Source organism: Wasmannia auropunctata, unplaced genomic scaffold (assembly GCF_000956235.1).
Source record: "Wasmannia auropunctata unplaced genomic scaffold, wasmannia.A_1.0 LD335921.1, whole genome shotgun sequence".
Classification (NCBI taxonomy): domain Eukaryota; kingdom Metazoa; phylum Arthropoda; class Insecta; order Hymenoptera; family Formicidae; genus Wasmannia; species Wasmannia auropunctata.
The window spans coordinates 1,392,597-1,413,537 of record NW_012026969.1 but is presented as its reverse complement, the minus strand read 5'-3'; the positions used below and the strand labels follow the sequence as shown (position 1 = coordinate 1,413,537).

Sequence of the window (20,941 nt, the reverse complement as noted above, 5' to 3'; positions counted from 1 at the left end):
AAAATAAATTCCTCAAATTGAGGAAATCATGAAGCAAACTGCAAATACAAAATACATCATGCTAAAATAGATGCAAATATAAAATGCAATTAATATCAATATTGATTAAACTATGTGAAACAGCTACATTGGAAATTGAACAAAAAGAGTAAAATGAATAGAAATGAAATTTTTCATGCAACATGCATTGAAAGTACAGTCCACCAATTAAAATATATTTGCTGCGTCTATGTACATATAATATTCATTGATAAAGTAAACTTTGTGTTCTCACAAGTCTGGCTTATTTTCATGAAAACTCTGATTTCTAAATAAATGAAAATTTATTTCTCTAAAGTGTCTTGATTCCATGTAGAAGGAGTGTAGACGAGCGCTGCTCGCACGTGTGCCTACAGTAAGGCAAGGAAGATAATAAAATCTTTTGTATATTTAGCGGAATGAGAATAAAAAGTAGCAAAATGAATTTTGACCCCCGTGGGACAACTCACCGGCGATTGTACCGACGAACCAACCCACAGGCAGCCGTATTTTTTCATTTCTCCCTCTCATCTGTATGTCTCAATCTCTAATAAAACAAGCTTCAGGGATTGTGAGATTGAGTATGGGACAGACAGAACTAACCAACAAACAGCTACAGTGCATCTAACAAATACAGCAAACAACAACAAAAATAAATATAAATAAAAGTCAGGTACCAGCTCCGTAAGATAAGTTAAACCATTAGTGCATATAAATATGTGTGTGGAGAGAGATGCATATGTGAGAGAGCAAAAACTAGTACAATACCTATCTGAAAAGACCTAAGCAAAGTAGCATTTAGCGTTGTGTAGCGTAAAGATTTTTATTGACTTTTATATAGTACTGTCCTTGTGTTGTCCTATATATTCCTTCGTTCGCATAAGATAAGATTATGAAATAAACGCAAAAAATATACCTCTCTTTCTTGTGCATGTGCGCGCGCGTACTGTGTATGTGTGCGTGTGTGTGTAAAATATAAAGATATTTTCGGCAAATTTTTCGTATTGAATCGATGAATAAGATTCAATTCGGTTAGATTACAGACTAACTTCGTAATGTAACAACTTGAGAATTTAATATAACACAATTAATAAATATATACCTATTTGTATATATAATACATATTTGTCTTTACGCATATTTGGAAGTATAACAGAAATTAAAGCATCGTTCGAAAATAACATCAGTATTCAATAGAGCTCTATATATAGATTTTCCGTAGCTACTGTATCAAAAAGCATACTCAATAGAAATACAGATCATTCCAAGCGTATGTTTTACATCAATATTTTAATGGGACAATTTTTTCAAATTCCAAAAGCACAAGTCTTTTTTCCGCTTACCATCATCTCCGACACTTCGTTGTCTTTGCGTTGTCATCTGAGGTTCGTCGACTAGTGGCGTCGAAGTATTAGAATGTGGTTCCACAAGAGGACTTAGAGGCGCTCCGCTTGTGCTTACCGACGATACAACCGTTTCCGTTTTTACTGTCATCAATGGTTGTGATTGGCAAACCGCGGTTATCGTACTACTTGTCGTCGTTACGTTTCCATTACTACTACTGTTTGTTGCGTATCGCATCGAATACGGATGATATCTACTGAAAGATGAGAAAGATGATAAGCGTGTCACATTACACGACTACTCAATCTCAATAAAGAGAGGCAAGTGACGTGATTTGATCGTCGCTACCTTCTACTGCCGGAAAGAGTCGATTCGGTTTTGCCGTTGCTGTCGTTCAATATTCGATCGTGTAACGTTGCCGCGAGCCCTTCTACAGGTTCTCTTCCCAACAATTCACCGTTCGATGTGTTTTGAGACGAATGTAGAGGTGATGCCGCTGAATGGGATGTGAGCGACTGAGACGGATTATCCGAAAAGTAAGACTCGTGATAAGGCTTAATATCCGCCCGCGGCAATTGAACCGGTGTATATCTGAGATAGACCGGAGAAATAACTCAATTTACATCTGAAGCATTTCGGCCGGCCCGCGAGCAGGTCGGCGTCGCGGTAAAGTAAAATAATGGAAATAATGAAATCATCGAGGAGAGAGAGTAGACCTACCTTTGTGGTTGCGTTACCGAAGTGAAGAGCATAGACGATCTCGAACTAGTCGTAGGTGTGGAGGTAGAAGCTCCTGAAGAAGTAGGCGCGTAACTAGCTACGTGCGCCAACGTTGACAAACCAGCGTCTCCTTCGGCACTTGCTGGTCTACTAATGGGGGAGTATACAGTTTCGGGTCTCATCATCGCGCTCATATCAACAGTGGCATTTATTATAGACTGATTGGATATCTCGAGAGTTCTTTCTATTTCTCCACTGACGAGATCGCCAATCGTCCTAGTGCCGAGTAATCCACTTCCACCCGCTACGAGCCGATTGTCATAGCTTGACGATTGTCTAGGGTCGACTGCCGACGATCTGTCAGACGATGTCAAATGAGACGATGAAAGACGTTCTTGCGAGAGATGACGGCGCAACGCTAGCTTTGCGGGTGAAACCTGCAAAACAAAACAAAAATACATCTGTTTATTATACATCATTACGTACGTTTATACACAAGATTACATAAAGATCACTCGACACTCACTTGAGTATAATCGGGAGTAGAAACATTTTGTGGTAACAAAACACGCTTTCTCTCAGAATCGGACTGACTTTGCAATTGCGCCTGCAATTGCATTTGTTGTTGCTTATTTCTGTTTTGTTGATCTTCGTTTAACACACTTGTGATGATACTTTTTAGTCTATCCTCAAAATTGGCGACTCTGGGTGGCTCTTGAGTTCTATGCGTATTCGGTACGTCTTTATTGGTTGTTTGCGATTGCGATTGAGTGGATGAAATAGAGGATGATGTGGAAAAACTGAGAGACGCCTGGGGCAGTCTGGTTTTGGAATTACTGTTGCCACTCTGTCTGGGATTTGATATACGACCCGCTTCTATTTGTCTTCCCGTTTCTAAAATCTTTTGCGCTAATATTTCTGGATTATTCTCGTGTATTCTTCCGATATCTGGAACCTCGGGCCATTCCTGCGACCTCGAACGGCCTTCCCTACTTTTACGGGTTGTTCCATTTTTACTACTTTGCTGTTGACCACCATGATGTAAATTTTGCGAATGTTTGCTTCCAGTCGCGTCCTTTTGTTGCTGTGCAATAGCAGCGGCTTGCTTTTCGTTACTTGTTCTCTCCAATACGTTTAATTCGTGCTCTAGCTTTGAAACCTATTGCACAAAAGAAGTTTAATGAAATTCCAAAGGAAACAAATCTCTCTTGCACTCGTATACGTATATATATATATATATATATGATATACATACACGCGTACATCCAACATAAAAGAAAGAAACAAGGAAAAAGTGACCAACTACTAAGTAATATATATATATATGTCATTGTACAAATTAAATTAACAAATGCTATCAGGTAAAATGAGAGTATACGAGATACACACTTGAGAATGTAATCGTTTACGTTGAGAAAGAGTGGCCGAAATTTCTTTCAACAAATAATCCTCGGTAAGCGGCTGATGTGAATTCATTATGCCATTTGCATTCGCGTGACCATTATATTTTTCCTGCATTTCTTGATGTCTGAGCGCCACTAGTCTGTTTTGTTCAATTTCGATAGAGGCCACTTGCGCTTGCAATTTGCTCGCTTTAGCCTGTAGCTGTTTATGTCTCAGAACTATTTCCTTAGCTTTCCCTAACAGATCTCCGGGTGACGTAGCATTGATACCTAATTCAGTCATTCTCGCTCTCAAGAGAGCTACGCTATCGTCTATCAACACCTTGATTTGTTTCTCCAATTGTGCCGCTCTCGACTGAAGCCTGGAGTTCCTTTCTCTTTCTCTTGCAATATCCGTATTAACGGATGCCTTGTAAGTGGGCGTTCTCATTGATTCTAACATAAGCATAAATTGGTCCCTGCGGCAAAAATTTAGTTTTGTTCATAAAACATTTATTAAAAAAAAAAAAAGCACACACACAACATGGAAAAATAGAAACAAGAAGATAGAGAGGAAAGGAGAGGTGCGGGGGAGATGCGGAAGAAAGAAAGAGATATATAATTAAGATAAATGGTTACCTAAACATGTCCAGAAGTATTTGTAGAGCGTAAGGAGTCGCGGACGGAGCGGGTGGTATACTGAGTTCTTCGTGCACTGAAGTGGAATGCGATTGCAACGAAAGCGACAATGAAGATAGTTGTTGATCTACGCAACCAGGAGCAGGCGGAGGCTTTTTTCCAAGAGCTTGAGGTGATGTACTGAGTAAAGTCTGACTATGTAACAGATCTAATCCAGATATATTGATTGCCTTTTTAGGCTTGGCTCTCTTAACGCCTCTTCCTCTCTGTCTACCTCTAGCCGGAGCTCTCGTAATGCCATTCGTAGTTTTTCGATTGAATTTCCTCCGTATTTTGTTTGACTGTCGACGACTTTTAATAGCATTGTCGTCTAGGTCGGAGTCGCTATTTGTTCCTTGCTGCTCCGAATGATTCGGACTGTCTAATTGCCTCGAAAGATCTCTCTTGGCTCTGTCACCTCTTTCATTCCTACTAGAAATCTTACTACTATTGCTGGCAGTGTTGCTTATCACAGAATCAGAGTTTTCATCTAAGCCACCTTGTTTATTGTTTTTCAAGCGGTGGAAATAACGTTCTAATTTAGTTCGATCGATTACGTGCAAATAATACGACACCGGTTTACCGGTCCAAGAGACGGAACCTTTTAACGGTGACATCTCTGAGACATGAATTATCGTACCAATATCTGTCAGGGTAAAAATTGCAAAATCAGAATTATGGAAGAAGAATCTCTAAAGAAAATATTCAAAAACATTGAGAGAGAGAGAGAGAGAGAGAGAGAGAGAGAGAGACGAATATATATTACCACTCAAATTCCTGTCAGTTATTCGAAAGTTTAACGGACAAAATGCTTTTGAGGATACTATACGCGCGCCATCTCGTAAATCGGCGAAACGTTCCTTCAACTGATGATCAACCGTTGGACCAAATGCAAAATTATTGACGAATACAATCGTAGCTCCGGTTATACTTTCGCGATGTTCGTCGGCTAAGAAATCTCCTTTTATTAAACGATATTCTCCGCATCGCTTCCCATACCAATTTAGCCATTTTCGAAAATTTACTTCCATGCTCTGTGTAATACAATTACGGTTTATTTTATTGTACAATAAATATTTCACGATAAATATTTCAAACACAATAAACAGTAGTTGTGCTAATTAAGTTATGTAGTTATGTAAATAAATTCACAGGTACATGTAACAACAGCCATTTTATATAATAGCCAAAAATTAATTTATAATTATACTTGTAATACTGTACTTGTATACCTGTGCATACTTTGATGGTACATCGGCTCTCTCTACGCCGGTACAAATTTTACATAAAGTAGCAGCTGCCATCTGAAGAACCACTTGACCAACTCCGGAACCTAGATCTACAAAGACATCGTCCTCCGTCACGTCGATTTGATCGATCATTTGACATACAAGCTCGTAACTCGTTTCGCCATAGACTTCGGGTGAAAAAGGCTCATACTGATTTAACTTGTCTGGTTCAACCACAGCTTGATTATAAGTTTGTTGAAGTATATGACGAAGTAAACCTCTACTAGGTCTCTTATTTAGTCTCTGGGATGGCAGGCTGGTGCCTTTTTCCTATAGACACGTTTTTCAATAAACCATCAATATATATGGCGTTACATTGATGACGATGATCACATTGTGATCCTTAATTGCATATATATATATATCTCAATATTTTAAGGCTTAGGAAATAAATCAAAGGTTGTTTGAAATGTAAGAAAGAAAAGAACAAACAACAAGCTACAAACGTGAAAATAAATCCTAGATTACTTGTAAATTAAAAATTAGTCTGAATAAAATAGTTGTAGCTAGAGCTACGTTGGACATATTACAACCAAGCGAAACGTACCAGTTGTACTAAACTATCGATGGCTCTGTTAAATCTATCGCACAAGCTTTTCATACTTTCGTAGTCTCTTGGATCGTAGTCACAAAGGATATTGTTTTCTAAGGGTAATTTCAGATCTGGCAAATCTTCGCAAACCCATCGCATAGTTTCGATAACGTCCAGTGCTCCATCATGACGATCCTACAGATATACATACAGATACATATGTAGATGAGTGATTGCTCAGTGTGGATCACATTAGTGACGATACAAACAAACAAACAAAAAAAAACAAAAAAAAAGAGAGAGAAAAGAAAAGAAATGATTGTATGCACAAGGATAGGTATTAATAGATAGGCAAGACTATTAAATTAACTCACAGAGCCCGATCCCGAAGTAAGAGGCCACTGATAGACGATCGGTTCCGCTCCTGCTGGCGAATGCAAACGCAGCTCCATTTTAACCAGTGAGTGAAAATCCTCTTCCTCCTCGTGTACTCGAAACGAAAACGAAGGAGAGAGAAAAGAAGACGTACGCGCGCACGCACGCACGCACGCACGCACGCACGCACACGGCACGTACGCACGTACGCACGCACGCACGCACGTAAGGCGCTCTATCCGTCCCGCACGGACTCGAGGGATCCGCTCGGATCCGCCTTCTTCCGAAGGGTGACGTGGTGCTTGCCCACGTCACGCGCGCAACACCGAAGCAGGGAACGCGCCGTCGGTCGACGATGAGCTGTGGAGCAATGAGCGACAACGAGGCAGTGCTAACGCAAGTGGCGGCGGCGGTCGGTGGCTGTGTGTGACAGTGGTGAACGGCTGCTCCGCGATCGATGCTCTCTCGCACTAGGACACGACCGTGACCGCGTAGACAACGCTCGCGGATCCCCCCCGTGCTGCGGCGGCTGCTTCTACGGACATGGAAAAGGTCCAAGAGGTCACGCGAGCCCACGGTGGTGGACTTTGTACGAGGACGAGGGCGAGGGTTATCCAGCCCCGCGCGGCGTGCATGCAGACTGACGGGCTACACGGGATCGGCTACGGCGTACTGATGAATGCGCGACAGGCCGTCGTGCTCATCACCGGGAACCACTGGTAACCACCGGAAACCGCCGGATACCGCCGGAAATCGCCGGGAACGTGCGGCGTGACTCTACGGAGAAAAGCACACGCTAAAAAAAACACGGGCTCTCCTGCTGCACGGCGAACAGCGTTCGGGGGTGGGCGGGGGGGACGATGACGACATCAAAACATGGCGAACATGGCGTCATGTCTCTTCACTCTCTTCCATCGTCGTTCCAGTGGTTCCATCTTGTTCCACCTGCCGTGATTTGCCGTGGCGCTACTGGCGCTGTGGCCGCTGTGGCGCAGCGCAGGCGCAGTCCGGCACTTCCGGTCCGAACGCGTTCTTTTCCTCTCCTTCCGTTGTTAGGGCGAGTTCACACCTTGACGCGCGCGGAAAAGCAGAAGCCAATAGAGACTTTCGCGAGGACTTGTTTATCCTGCCAGCCAATCAATGCTCTTAAGAAATTTGTCCAACGACATATGACTGCGCAAATTTGAATGCGCGGAAGCGTAACATTTTTTCCTTTCATTTGGCAGCACTGAGCTCCGTTACCGCCGATTATTACTATAAAACGACGTTGACTTTTGCAACGTCGTGAGACGTCCAACGTTTTGCAACATTTTTAAATTTTTTAATCTATTGTAATCTGTAATATATTCTTTCTGCAATTAGATTAAACAGACAATACAAAGGTGGTCATGACGGAGGAATGGAGATTGGATCATCGTGCGAGAAAAAGGATCAAAGAGGTGAAAAAGAAGGCTCGACCAGGTAAAGAAAATGGGACTTGCGATTTATAACCTATGTTACAAAGTGGTAAATCGACGTACACCGATATCGGCTTTCTTCGTTTTCATGTGTCCGTTATACATACCTATCAAGAGTTAAACGCCCGAGCTTGACATATAATGAAATGATGAAAAGAATCTCTCCTCTTCGTCGGCTTTGTACGATTACGATTATGTCGAAGAGAGGCAGGAAAGAATTCGGTCGAGTATCAGTCAAGTTTCCCGAGACCTTGAACATGACGATGATGTAATTCAATTTCTCGATAATCTTAATTCATCTTTAGGCATCCGTTACATCAATTCAATCATATGTGTCTCGTCTCGACTACGATCGACTATGACTACAATGGCGAAATGTTTATTATTGTATTCCTGTCACTTGTAATCCTGTACAATTTTACACAAGAAATAATTTAAATGATAATCGCAAACTGTGCCGAAAATGTGCTCGTATAATATGAATTAATGTCACTCAACTCGCTCTTCGTAACCTTCCATATTTTTAGAGCTTGCGGATAAAGCAGCATGGATCCAGCATGGCTACTGTAAACATTTTCAAAAGTTTTGGGAATTTCAAGACAATGCCGAACGAATTGAGGAATCCAACTTGACTACGGAAGAATTCGTAGAAAAATATGAAAAACCTTACAAACCTGTGATAATACGAGGTGTTCAAAATAGCTGGAGAGCCCAACACAAATGGACTATAGAGGTTAATCATAATTTAATAATAATATACACAGTTAGACGGATTAATCATATCCAATGCATTAATGTTTGCAAGAATACCTTGTAACATGTGAATCATGTAATGTATATGATATTTATCAGTTCCTTTCTTCCTTCTTTGCATGTAGTAGTTACACGTAAATAACACACAACTGATTATTTAAAAAGATGTACTTTTTCAAGTGTTAAATAATTGTAACTCTGTTGTAAGCAAACTCTAAATTTTATTAATGTACATACTTGATTGAAAGACAAACCATGTCTTTAGCTCTCAAAAGTTGTAAAAATAAGTTGTAATAATTACAGATTTTCTTATTTGATTCCAGAGGTTAGCAAAGAAATATCGGAATCAAAAGTTCAAATGTGGAGAAGACAATGAAGGATATAGTGTAAAAATGAAGATGAAGTATTACGTTCGATACATGTTCAATAATGAGGATGATTCTCCTTTATACATTTTTGATAGCTCGTTTGGTGAACATCCGAGACGAAAGAAATTGTTAGAAGATTATGTAATTCCTAAATATTTTCGGGATGATCTCTTTCATCATGCCGGAGAACATCGAAGACCGCCATATCGTTGGTTTGTTATGGGGCCTGCAAGATCTGGTAAATAGATTGATACACTGCATCCTTTGAATTTTTTATGTAATTGAAAAAAAAGTTATTGTGTGTGCTTGTACTAAAATTTCCTTCATACAACGGAAATGAACCAAAATTTTTCATAAGAAAGTTTGTTTTTAATATTTTAAATATTAAAAAATTACAAGCGCTAACGTACTTGTGCCTTTTTTAAAACTGTGTCATCTAAGGATTCTGCGCGTTACATGTCTCATATGTCAACGACATTTGTCTCTCGTTTATGTGTATGCTAGCAGTTAATAATAAAAAGATACATTCTACTGAAAAAAAATTGCAATAGGTACAGGAATACATATAGATCCATTGGGTACCAGTGCATGGAACGCATTAATTTCTGGCCATAAACGTTGGTGTCTGTTTCCTACGCATACCCCTCGCGAACTTCTGAAAGTAACTGCAACCGAAGGTGGTAAACAGAGGGACGAAGCTATTACATGGTTTTCCATTATCTATCCACGCACAAAGCTACCTACTTGGCCAAAAGATTGTCGCCCAATAGAGATTCTGCAGACTCCCGGCGAGACTGTGTTCATTCCCGGCGGGTGGTGGCACATCGTATTAAATCTTGACGAAACTATAGCGGTCACCCAGAATTTCTGTTCGCGTACCAACTTTCCAGTAGTTTGGCATAAAACGGTGAGAATTCGATGCAAAATATATAAAATAATATAACGTTACAATTATGAAATATTAGCAACGTAAGATTATTTGCAAGAGTTACTTTGATGTATGCACATGTGTAATAAACAAATAATGTGCAAATTGTAATAATAAATTTATGATAGGTACGAGGAAGACCGAAATTATCGCGAAAATGGTTAAAAGTGCTCAACGATAAAGAACCCGAACTGGCATCCTTAGCAGAAACTATTGATGTAAAAGAAGATACCGGTGTTGCCAGTGATTCCTCGAGCGGTTCCTCGAGTAGTTCTTCGAGTAGCACCAGTAGTAGTCAATCTGAAGATAGTGAGGATGATAGCGGTCAAGAATCGCTTACCGCGCACAAAAAGAAAAAGAGGTATATAATGAAATGCTGCAATTACTGTACCATATACTCTATTCCTTTTCTCTCCTTTTTCTTTTTTATACAATCGATTTATTTTTCGTGACAACTATAAATATAATTAAGGTATAATACTTGAAAATTTTCAGAAGAAAATTGACTAATAATCAACCCTGACAATATCCAATATTTGGAATCTACAGAGACCTCAGACTGTACAGTATTAACCAACAACTATTGTTTGTACTAAGAATAAATATTATAATTATTGTAATTACGATCATATCTTTATGTTCATAACAAAATAAATATCAGATAACATATAGCTTTTTTCCCTATCAGATAATACTTTATCCAAGCCCTGCGTTTAGGCATCTTATGATAATGCACATTATTCCTATCCTATATAAGACAGACTTGGACTTGAGATGTACAATTCGTCATCATTTTATCTAAACAGCATATTGTCCTGCAGCTTTTTTAAAAATAATTATCATATCTAATGTTTATTAAAATTACGATAAAGTCAAAATATATAAAAACATTTCGAAAGAATATTCTCAATATTAAAAAATGAATGCAATAGCAATATATAAAAAAAGATATAAAATAATGATGGATCAAGTGCATTATCATTTGAATTAAAACTATATAATTGCAAAATAAATAGAATACGTAGTATGCGCGACATATATACATATATATATATATATGTTAGCTTTTGAGTGAGTTGCTCCTGTGGAAGGTCCTTGCGTCTCGTTTACAGTAGTTCCACAATTTCACAGTTCCATCACTTTGGATCGACACGATGACCATGCAAAGCACCAAAGTGGAGTAAACAACATAGAAGCAAATAATAACGAATTAAACATCCATACGCACTAGACTAATAGATTTATTACAATTATAAAACCGATTATTGAGTCATTTGTCTTTTTGATTTATTGACTAGCAAGAGAATGATAATGATTATACATATTTCATATATTGTCTAAATAGTAAATAGATGCTTGCAATTGAAATGGTCTCGTGCATTAAAATTTGATCCTCTTAAACACGTTCAATTTTAAAAATGGCTGGAAATTTTGTAGTGGGCAAATTAAATTATACTGACTGATGAATTGCAGAAATAATGCAAATGTAAATAAAGACACTAAGTTAGACACAAAATGTAATTGCACATCTTCATTTGACTTTAAGCATTAGTATTGTATAATAGTGTTGCACAAAATGTATGATGACATTCGATGAACGTTACTCAGGCGTAGCAACCAATGCAGCCTTGCATGTAAAATGTCGCATTATGTGTAAAAAATTTCAAATGTTCAACCATAGTTGAATGAGCATGCGCATTACATCACAGAAATATAAGATAAATGCAAACGCACACACAGTGACGCAGAAGCAAAAAGCAAATAAAGTTAAAGGGAAACTGTGGAGATAGACATAGATAATGAAGAATCTGGTATACGCCACAGCTTCACCTCCCCAGAGCTGAAATCAACATCCGAGACGTTATTTTATTCAGAATATTAAGCGCACCGTTGAACCAAAATATGCATATCTGATGTGTGCATGCGCGCACGCTAATAGTCGACTCGAACAGCTGTCGAACATTATCGAATATTGTTGTCGACACTGAGAGCTGGTTATGAGAGTATCAAACTTTAGAAATTCTCTTACTTACTTGCTCGCTGTAAATATATGCTGCTGATTGGTCGCGATAGCATTTATAGCAGAAGCGTGCGCTCGCACTTCTCCAATAGGCGTACATTCTCCTAAATAATCCTTAGGAACTGACCATGCCTTTAATATACCACCGCGACATCCGGAAATCATTATGGAACCATTATTTATTGTACATAATCCCAAAATCCAATCTTTGTGGGCATTGTTTAGGGATTGAACTAATTCCATTTTGCTTAGGTCCCATCGTTTAATGCACATATCTCTAGAGCCTGCAAATTAATTAATAATTAAATGAGTCTCTCACATTTATTAGTTATTACGCGATAGTACAGATACAGACACAAAAAAAAACGATATGACGAACCGGAAAATAATGTAGAGCCGATTGTTGCTAAGCATTGAACTCCGTCGTAATGCGGTGGAGCTAAACTAACGGACGGTCCGGATATATTAGGCTCGGCGAGAGATATCAGATGATCCTTACTACCCGCTATTACTCTACCATCCTCAGCAACGGCCAAACACATAACGGCCGCTGTGTGCGGCGTGCTCAATCTAGCGGTATATGCCAATTTACGAAGATCCCATATTCTAACTTTATCGCTGGCTGCAGTGTACAGCTCCTGCTCGTCCAAGCTGAGCGCTAAATCGTTAATTGTTGTTTCGCCCATGGGAACTTGAAGCATCCTAGATGGAGTCGATAACGCGACAGGACCGGCTTGAGTTTGACCAGATGAAAACAATGTTTTTATGCAGTTATTGCCAGTTCTTAAATCCCAAACTTTAACGTATGCTGCGGATACGCTAAATAGAAGCTGATGAACAGTGGAATACTTTACGGCAACGACGTTATTAGGATGTCCACTTAAAGTCAAACTTTCAATTCCCGTTTCTAAATCCCATACTTTGACGGTGCGATCTAAAAATTCACGAAAAAAAGAACTCGTTTATTATCGCGATTGTTATACTCGATTAAATAATTTTCGATATCATTTAACCTGCATTCATATACCTTTCGAGCCGCTAAAAAGTAAATCGGGCGTCACGCATATAGTAAGAACAGCTTTGCTATGCCCTTCCGCAACATGAGAACATTGCAAAATGGCCCGTGGTTGCGCCTGATGGAAGAATAATCATATCTAATCATATCTATTTGGCTCCGTAAGAAAGGCAGAAAGCCTGTTGTTTGTGTTGCTTACCTTGCCCTGATACTGCGAGATAATCCCTTTCATTGGTTGTGGTTCAGACGCGATCAGCTGTCTGCTCGCAGTCAGTCTGGAGAATACGTTTTCTTCGCGACTATTGAATCGTCTGTACGTAGTCGGTGACCCAGGAGGTGAAGATATATCCATATGCGCTACCTGCTCCCTAATAGGTGTGTTATGTTAGCGTGTTAGTTAGCCGGCATTTGGCTAATAATCGTGCCGACTTGAAAATTATATCAAACATACGTGCGTGTAAGAAAAAAAATAACGAAACATTAATCCAGTTTTACGCGTAGAGGAGTAATGCACAATTAAGCACAATTATTAATTTCAGCCATTATCAAATGCAAATTTCGTACTTAGAAATGCGTAAGTAAGGAACCGCCAAAAGGATCTTTCGACAGTTATCGTATTTTCGCGTCTTATTTAAAATTTTGTCATTTATTCTTTATCCTACATTACAAAAAATATTCTTCTTACGTCTACACATATTAAAGATACATATCCCATATAAATTAATGTCTTTTCTTATTGCAGTCATTAATAATACGTTAATGTAAATTACATATATCGTGTCAAATTCATTGCAGTTATATATGTATATAAATATATGTTATCGTAAAATATCGATCTATACGGATACATATCTTACTTATTTGTAAATATATAAATTCAAATTTATTATTAAAAATATATACTATTTGCAAAGGTTGTTCAAACGTATACTTTACATCATACGTACGTGTATGCGTGTGCGTGTGCGTGTGTGTGTGTGTGTGTGTGTGTAATGTGTATGCTATTTCCACATATAAATTTATATTCTATTTTACAATATGTTAACCCTTGGAAATGTTGAATATCTTATCTGATAAGCTCTCAAAGACATTTTGTACACATTTTTGGAAAGTAATATAGCAAAGATATTTGTAACAGTTGTAACATAACGCAATTATATGCATACGTTACAATTTCTACATTGAAAGATTGCCTGTTTCATGAAAATATTTAACATAACTTTATGATTATACTTATTTTGATACACCGCGTTCTAATCTGATTAATTATTATATTCTTAGGCACGAAATACTTGCACTTGATTCCTGTTTTGAATAAAATCAATAAAATACAGTTCATCTCGGGAAAATAAAAGTCTTGAATAGTGCATGGAGTAGGATGTCAAGAAAAATATATATAAGGAATACAAGAACAAGAATGTGCTGCAGGATAATCACTCACATGGAGCCTCCACCTGGATGAATCGGTCGTCGCAAAGCTCTGGGCGATGTACTGTCGCGACGACTCAAAGTTGGCGATCCGCCAGTACCACCGTACTGATTTCTGGTTAACACTAGTCCTCTGATGTAGGAAGAAATTAAAATAAACATACAAACGTATATTACAAAACAGTGCATACAAAATTATTATTACAATACTGATACAAAATTTTCCTCCGAGTATAGTGTATCATTTTTACAAACTAGAAATATTGGAGTCCTATCTTAAAATTGCCATGTTATCTGCATTGAAGCCTCTTTTCCCCAATGTTTAAAAATTCATATCTTCCAGAAAAATAAAGATATAGACTTCTTTCTGGGCTCATCTTAAAGATGAATTATGTGGCTATTTTTTAAAAAATCGTGATTTTATTTAAAAAATGGCCGATTCAAAATGCCCGATTAAAATATCATTTTTTTGAAAATTTATTTTTTTCAAAAATTGTTAAAATTTGTTTAATTAAAATGTAATTTTTTGTATAAATGTTATTGGAAGATGTATGGGATTTAATACGCAGCGCGCGCAAAGCGCGCGTCTGTTATGTACTAGTCCATATTAAAGAGCGTATACTTACTTTAGACTACCTGGTGCACTGGGGACTCTGGTAAGGGGATGATTATGATTTTGATTCTGATCGTCTGCTTTCAAATTTTCCGGATTAGCGTGTATACCATAGAGAAGTTCCTGTGGTTGCGTTGTTCTTCTTCTAACTTTACTATTGCGCTGTCTTTCTTCACCGAGCATAATTTGGCCGTAACTTTCACTGTCAGGCATCAATCATAAATAAAAATGAGATGAGAGTACGTAATATTAATGTAGAAAATAAATGTCACGGTATAAGACTGTACAAAAAGAAAGAAAAAGATAATACATCTAATTTGACCGTAATAAAAATGTTATTGCAAATCAATCATGTTTTGAATTACATGTGTTTAAAGGGCTGTCTACGTAATCGAGAGGGAGTAAGAGACGAAATGGGGGCGTAGTAAGCCGTAAGAAATTGACCAATCACAAAGTCAAATAGGAGGAGAATATAATCGATTATAAGACATTGATAAATTTCTTACGACCATTGCAGACGACCCTTAAAAGATACCATCGCAATTAAAAAAAAGACAATGCTTAAAATGCTTAGAAAGTAATTATTTCAAAAGAATGATATCGCTGCTTGACACTTACTTGTCGGGAGAGGAGCTCCTTGAACTGGCTGGACTATAAGCTAATACATTATTCTGACTGTTTGTCAGGGATAAAAGATCTCTGTCGCGTAAAACATGCTCCAGTAATTGATGTTGCACATCACTTTCTTGCGCAACTTGATTGAGCCGTGATTCCATATCTCGTACCTCGAGTTGTTTTTGTGCGGCTATGCAGCTTTGCTCAACGGTGAATGCGAGCATTCGTTGAAGTAAGTACTGTGCTTCGTCTACTGTTCGAATTGTAGAGATAAGCGTTTCGACACCGGGTTCACTCTCCGCTTCACCATCACCCATTTCAACCATGTCGCGTTGACATTCCGCGATACTATCCTGTAAAATTTTGCACGTTATAGTACAGCGGAAAAAGGACGACCGTTAAAAATTGCATAGTATGGTACAATTGTAAATATTTTTTACCTGTAGGTAACTGATTTTACTTTCCACATTATCGATTTCTTCATCAACGTCGGCGGTGTCACCTCTTGCGCTTGTTATTTGACTTCTGTGCTTCTGAAGCTTCTCCAAATCTCTCCCTAATTCTTCTCTTTCTTGAAGTAGTCTTTCCATTTCTCTCTCCGTTTCTGCGGCAGCTTGTTTTGCTAATGCTTGTTTAGCGATTGTTCTCTCAAATGTCTGCCATCTTTGTTTCAATGCTTTAGGATTAAGTGACTTGACTGGTGCGCGACCGGCAGCTTTTTGACTCAATCCTTTATCCCTCTTTCGTAATGCCGTTACTTCCTCTTGTTTACGTCGAAGAACAACTTCTTTCATTCTCTTGTCAGCTTCTAGCGTTCTGATGACGTTTGCATGCCTACGACTTTCCTTACGTAACTGTGCTATTTCTCTATTGCGCCTCAGTTCATTTTCTTTATGTCGTTGAGCTTCCTCCCGCATTTTATTTAAAAGTTTCACTTTCGCTCTCTTCATTTCCGAAAGTTCATTCCTCAAGCCTCTCAATCTGTTTTCATTCTGAGACTGGTTCTTCAACAATCTTGCGTGTTCTTTTTTAGCAGATTGTAAAAGTCGCATCTCTTTCTGCATATTAGCGAGCTTCTTCTCGTACTCGTCGCGTAATTTTTTCACTTTCTCAGTAGGCGGTGTAGGTTGTTGCTGCAAAGATAGCAACACTTTATCCCTTTCTTCTTGAGTATCTCTGATACGAGCTTGCAATTGAGACAATTTATCCTCGTAATGCTGCTTCATAGTTTGCAAACGTCTTTGAGAGAGCTCGAGCTCTTGTATCAGGCGCTGTTTAACGTCAATGTCGGACGTTAACGCTTCCAATTCACGACCCATAGCTGCCTCTTCCTCATCCTCTTCTGTGAAAAATGACATAATGTAATAAAAATATGACCTTACAATCACACTAGATGTTCCCGAGCATTACATTGTTGCAACTATAAAAGATGTTTACTATTATAGAAGACACGCGCACGTGCGCGTGCGCGTAAACAAATAATACGATGATATATGCATTTAAATGTTGCACCTTTACGATCAGAATCGTCGTCGGATTCATCTTCGCTCACAGAATCCTGTGCATTCTCCGTATCATCCATTTCTCCCTCGTCCACCGACTTGGTAATGTTACCACCGTGACTGTATTGCTCCTTCAAGGCTCTCAACGCTTCTATTTCTTTTTCGACATCTCTCTTAGCGTCGATCAACACGGTTGCGGAATCGGAATGAAACGAACTACTATCCCCGTAAGGATTCGCCGCGTTAACCTATGATGAATGAATAATTATATTTCATCAATGTCAATCGGAGGGGTGAATCTATTGCATCTTTTAACGTAGCAATTAACGGCATTAACCTGCATTTGTCTTTTCTTTAATTGCTGATACATAGCTTCCGCTTCCAATAGACGAGCTCTTAACTCTTCTATCTCTTGAACGTAAGCCTGTATCAAGCTAGTCACTTGATCATCCCCTTTGCTCGATGCCGCTACCCAGTGACCCGCTGCTTTTTCCGCCAACAATAGAGCATTCTTGGCAGTTAATGCCTCAACCGTTTCCGAAAGTGCTTTCACTCTGGTGCGAAGACTTTGTAATTCGCTACTCAACATTTGATTTTCATGCCAGGCGTCGTTAACTCCGTCTTCACCGACGATTCTCTTGCCTGAGGCGGATAAGAGAAAGAGATAGAGTATATACGACATTAAGTATATTACGATAAGTTTCAACAACATACCTTGCCTATATTCCATCAATTCCAATTGAAGCTGTTGAATTTCTCGTCGTAGCGAAGCGATCGTCCTCGAACTCTTGTCCTGGTTAATAGTGACTTTATTCTTTATATTTCTTGCTCGATTTGCATATTTTAACGTACTTAAAGTTTCCATAAAATCTCTATCGCTTGGCGATACGCACGCTATCATGACAGTTTGGCTGTTTCCTAAAATATATTATAATGATAATGTTGAGAAGTAAGCTTAACGCACCTTGCACTTAAAAAAGCACATTAACTATATTATATGTTTAAATCGTAATTATACATATATACTATGTAAATACGTTATTACCTCCGAGAGAATCTTGAAGTAATCTGGTTAACTTTGAGTCTCGGTACGGTATGTGCGAGGCTTTCTTTGTTTTATCGCCGAGAGCGGAAATGACATTACCCAAGGCCAACTATGAAAAAAGATGTAACGTACGTTTATTAGACGAATACTCTCTCTCATTTCCTCTCTAGTAGTAGAAAGCGTGGTCTCTACTCTTACCAATCCACAATTTATAGAAATGCCCTCCTTCGCTCTGTCGCCGGTAGCGCCCGTTCTTTTTAATCTCTCGGAACCGGCCAAATCAACAAAGTGAAATTTGGCGGTTAACGTTTCGAATTCGTTCGCTAACTCAATACCACTCGTGTCGACATCCGCATCGGGATCCTCGACTTTGATGCATCTTTGCTGCTTGATATACAATGTAAATATCGCGTGCGATCTGGAGGATTGCGTATTCATTTGCGTGGATCCTGTTGTGCGCGATAACGCACCCAATCGAAGATACTCCAGTGCTTGTTCGGGGTTGATTACGACGCGTGGTTCTACGCCAGCTAAATGTATATTCCCCATTGTATCCTCGTGAATACGCGCACCACCTCTCGGTCCTCCTGGCTCTAATAAATCCTTCAGATCTTCGTTATATAATTCTAAGAATTGTGCTGTAACCTACGGTCAAAAAAGAGATAACGCATCGTCATTCGCAGAGGAGACGAATGAAAAAATGACGCGCAAGTTTTGCTAAGCGAAACAAGTACAAACGAGTACGGACCTTAAATTCCGGAGGCATTTGCGCGCGTTCTCTCGCGCGTTCCTGTTTATCCGCTATTCCATCGAAAAGATGTCTAATAGCTCTGGGTATGATTCCGACGATAGTTTCATCGACCTCTACGTCGAAACCGGTGCCCATGGTATAGGTTTTGCCCGAGCCGGTTTGCCCGTAGGCGAAAACCGTTGCGTTGTAGCCGTCCAACGCGCCTTCCACGAGACGGTTCACGCATGTTTCGTAAATCGCGCTTTGATCCACCTGAGTATCGAATACGTAATCGTATGTAAAGGCCTTGTCGGGTCCGAGAAAAACTTGCGGCTCCCCTTGAGGCACCTGAGTACAAATCCTGCACATATCGATTACTTCGCGAGCTATTTGAGGCCTTATTCTGCAACAGACAACCAATGCTCGTGCTAAAATCTTTGCTGCAATTTATTAAATTAATCATCGGCTTTTTTAAATCTCTTTATTTATTATTTAACGATTGGTAAAAAAAGAACAACAAACGCTTTGAATTAACGACATATATTAAGTCTAAATATCGCCGATGAAGCGACGAAGGTCAACTTTTGTCACGAGCACGTGATCTCGAACTCGGAAGTAGAAGGCGAAGTCGCGCGTTTCTCAGCGGCGAACGCCGCGGTAATTAAAACCCACGCGGTTGTCATAAAAGGAGATACTCGAGGATCGGTATTCACGATCGGTCAGACGTTACGTGGAATACGCTGATCGCGACTCCAGTTTCTCCTTACGCGACGTAACGTACGCGAAAAAGATCTCATTTCCATTTCAATCCCAATCATTCAATCTCGCGCGCTCCCGTATTATTTTATTTGTAACAAACGAGAAAACTCAAATTCGACATTGAGCAATCACATTATATTATCACGATAGCGATAATGTAAACGCCAAAGATATTTTACTCCTCTGGCGGCGCGGTGGTGGCGCGGTATCTTTCCTCGCATCAACCTGTTTCAATGACCGGGAGCCGAGACACGCGAGCCTTACGCGAGAAATATATATAAAGAGCAGCTGAATAATTATATACAACAGCAACGGCAAATTTTTTATGCTTCAAATTATATCGTGATTTTAGTAGATAGAAATATGCACACGTTCGAATACGCGCGCGAGGTCGCCTTCAGTCTCGTTCATCGGCGCTTTAAGAGCATCTTTTATCAATCCTCTCGATCTCGACACCGGCGTGTCGCCGGCGTGTCACCGGCATGTCACTCTGTCATGTCAACGAATCTATCGAATCGAGTCACGTATAAGAGCCTGAGAGCAATTAAAAGCAATTTTTATAAACGTGTTATATTTTACTTACCGCACGGCAACGCGTACGCTCGAATCGTCCGCCATCTCGTTACACACGGCTATCAGTCGACTATGCTGGACTGTTATACGAGAATCAACAAGATAGCTTTCGCTGTATTAGGCTAAAATTAGGCCAAAAACAGGACCGAAGAAAACGGCTACAGGTAATTACGAATCTTGTCGCTGTGCGACAATGTCAAGATCGTTGTGCTCGTGCACAACGCGTTATCAGGCACAATAATTGTGAAAACTTGCCATCTTTCGTGAGCGATGTGGAGCGACGCACAAGAAACTGTGCATCTCTCGTGACGAAACGATCCAAAGCAATTCACTGTACGCGACAGCCGTCACTAAGCCAGTCACTAAACAATCGCGACAATAGCGTGGGAGCTCGAGCTATCTCTCGTCCCTCTCGATTCGGTCTGTCAGTACCATCGCTATTTCTACACGAAACACTTGTACGAGTTAAATTCATTGAGAAAGGCCATGTCGTATGCTACTATGCTGCATGAGGCAATCGTTAGAAATGGTTAGAAATGTTACAGGCACGTAGAGATACTCGATATATTATCGAGATACAAATGAGATATATCTATGATGGTGACATTGGTGACTTGTGGGGAGAGAAAACTGCACACTAGTGCCATCTATTCAATATCGTTGAATGTATGTCGGTAATCCTCTCGGATGGTACCGATACCGACAGTATATTTTATTGTATAATTTCGTCGGTAACCCACAGATTTTCACCTCGAAAAATGTTAAATATATATAAATTATCATAAATTCGTAAATTA

General features: G+C 39.4%; 3 protein-coding genes and 1 long non-coding RNA gene across 8 annotated transcripts; 2 read left to right on the top strand and 2 right to left on the bottom strand.

Annotated features, from left to right (window-relative positions):
• Nucleotides 1–491: 491 nt before the first annotated feature.
• LOC105455186 (histone-lysine N-methyltransferase, H3 lysine-79 specific) lies at nt 492–6,423 on the bottom strand. Of its 3 annotated transcripts, XM_011698303.1 has the most exons (11): nt 6,338–6,423; nt 5,979–6,158; nt 5,375–5,701; nt 4,909–5,176; nt 4,104–4,788; nt 3,472–3,943; nt 2,609–3,241; nt 2,083–2,519; nt 1,711–1,953; nt 1,362–1,618; nt 492–642 (listed from the first exon to the last, which is right to left on the bottom strand). In XM_011698303.1, the coding sequence occupies exons 1-11, from the start codon at nt 6,413–6,415 to the stop codon at nt 632–634; spliced, it is 3,591 nt and encodes a 1,196-aa protein (XP_011696605.1). In that variant the 5' UTR covers nt 6,416–6,423; the 3' UTR covers nt 492–631. The 3 variants fall into 3 exon arrangements, with proteins under 3 accessions (XP_011696605.1, XP_011696603.1, XP_011696604.1); XM_011698301.1 differs by lacking the exon at nt 492–642 and having other exon boundaries at nt 1,061–1,618; XM_011698302.1 differs by lacking the exon at nt 492–642 and having other exon boundaries at nt 1,061–1,615.
• A 126-nt stretch (nt 6,424–6,549) lies between these two features.
• Nucleotides 6,550–10,565, top strand: LOC105455182 (bifunctional arginine demethylase and lysyl-hydroxylase PSR). Of its 2 annotated transcripts, XM_011698297.1 has the most exons (7): nt 6,550–7,057; nt 7,701–7,799; nt 8,323–8,528; nt 8,872–9,154; nt 9,468–9,823; nt 9,973–10,205; nt 10,340–10,565. In XM_011698297.1, exons 2-7 carry the CDS (start codon nt 7,727–7,729, stop codon nt 10,365–10,367), a joined length of 1,179 nt encoding a protein of 392 aa, XP_011696599.1. In that variant the 5' UTR covers nt 6,550–7,057; nt 7,701–7,726; the 3' UTR covers nt 10,368–10,565. The 2 variants fall into 2 exon arrangements, with proteins under 2 accessions (XP_011696599.1, XP_011696598.1); XM_011698296.1 differs by lacking the exon at nt 6,550–7,057 and having other exon boundaries at nt 7,566–7,799; nt 10,340–10,563.
• A 178-nt stretch (nt 10,566–10,743) lies between these two features.
• On the bottom strand, nt 10,744–20,829 carry LOC105455185 (kinesin-like protein KIF21A). Of its 2 annotated transcripts, none has more exons than XM_011698298.1 (16): nt 20,155–20,829; nt 18,831–19,215; nt 18,281–18,727; nt 18,083–18,191; nt 17,752–17,955; nt 17,375–17,679; nt 17,048–17,285; nt 15,976–16,877; nt 15,539–15,888; nt 14,934–15,122; nt 14,321–14,440; nt 13,079–13,247; nt 12,892–12,997; nt 12,244–12,798; nt 11,878–12,148; nt 10,744–10,983 (listed from the first exon to the last, which is right to left on the bottom strand). In XM_011698298.1, the coding sequence occupies exons 1-16, from the start codon at nt 20,187–20,189 to the stop codon at nt 10,905–10,907; spliced, it is 4,464 nt and encodes a 1,487-aa protein (XP_011696600.1). In that variant the 5' UTR covers nt 20,190–20,829; the 3' UTR covers nt 10,744–10,904. The 2 variants fall into 2 exon arrangements, with proteins under 2 accessions (XP_011696600.1, XP_011696601.1); XM_011698299.1 differs by lacking the exon at nt 10,744–10,983 and adding an exon at nt 11,107–11,684.
• Nucleotides 12,950–14,314, top strand: LOC105455184. The gene is made up of 3 exons (XR_975092.1): nt 12,950–13,040; nt 13,126–13,254; nt 14,161–14,314. It is a non-coding gene; the product is annotated as an uncharacterized LOC105455184 (long non-coding RNA).
• Nucleotides 20,830–20,941: the final 112 nt, after the last annotated feature.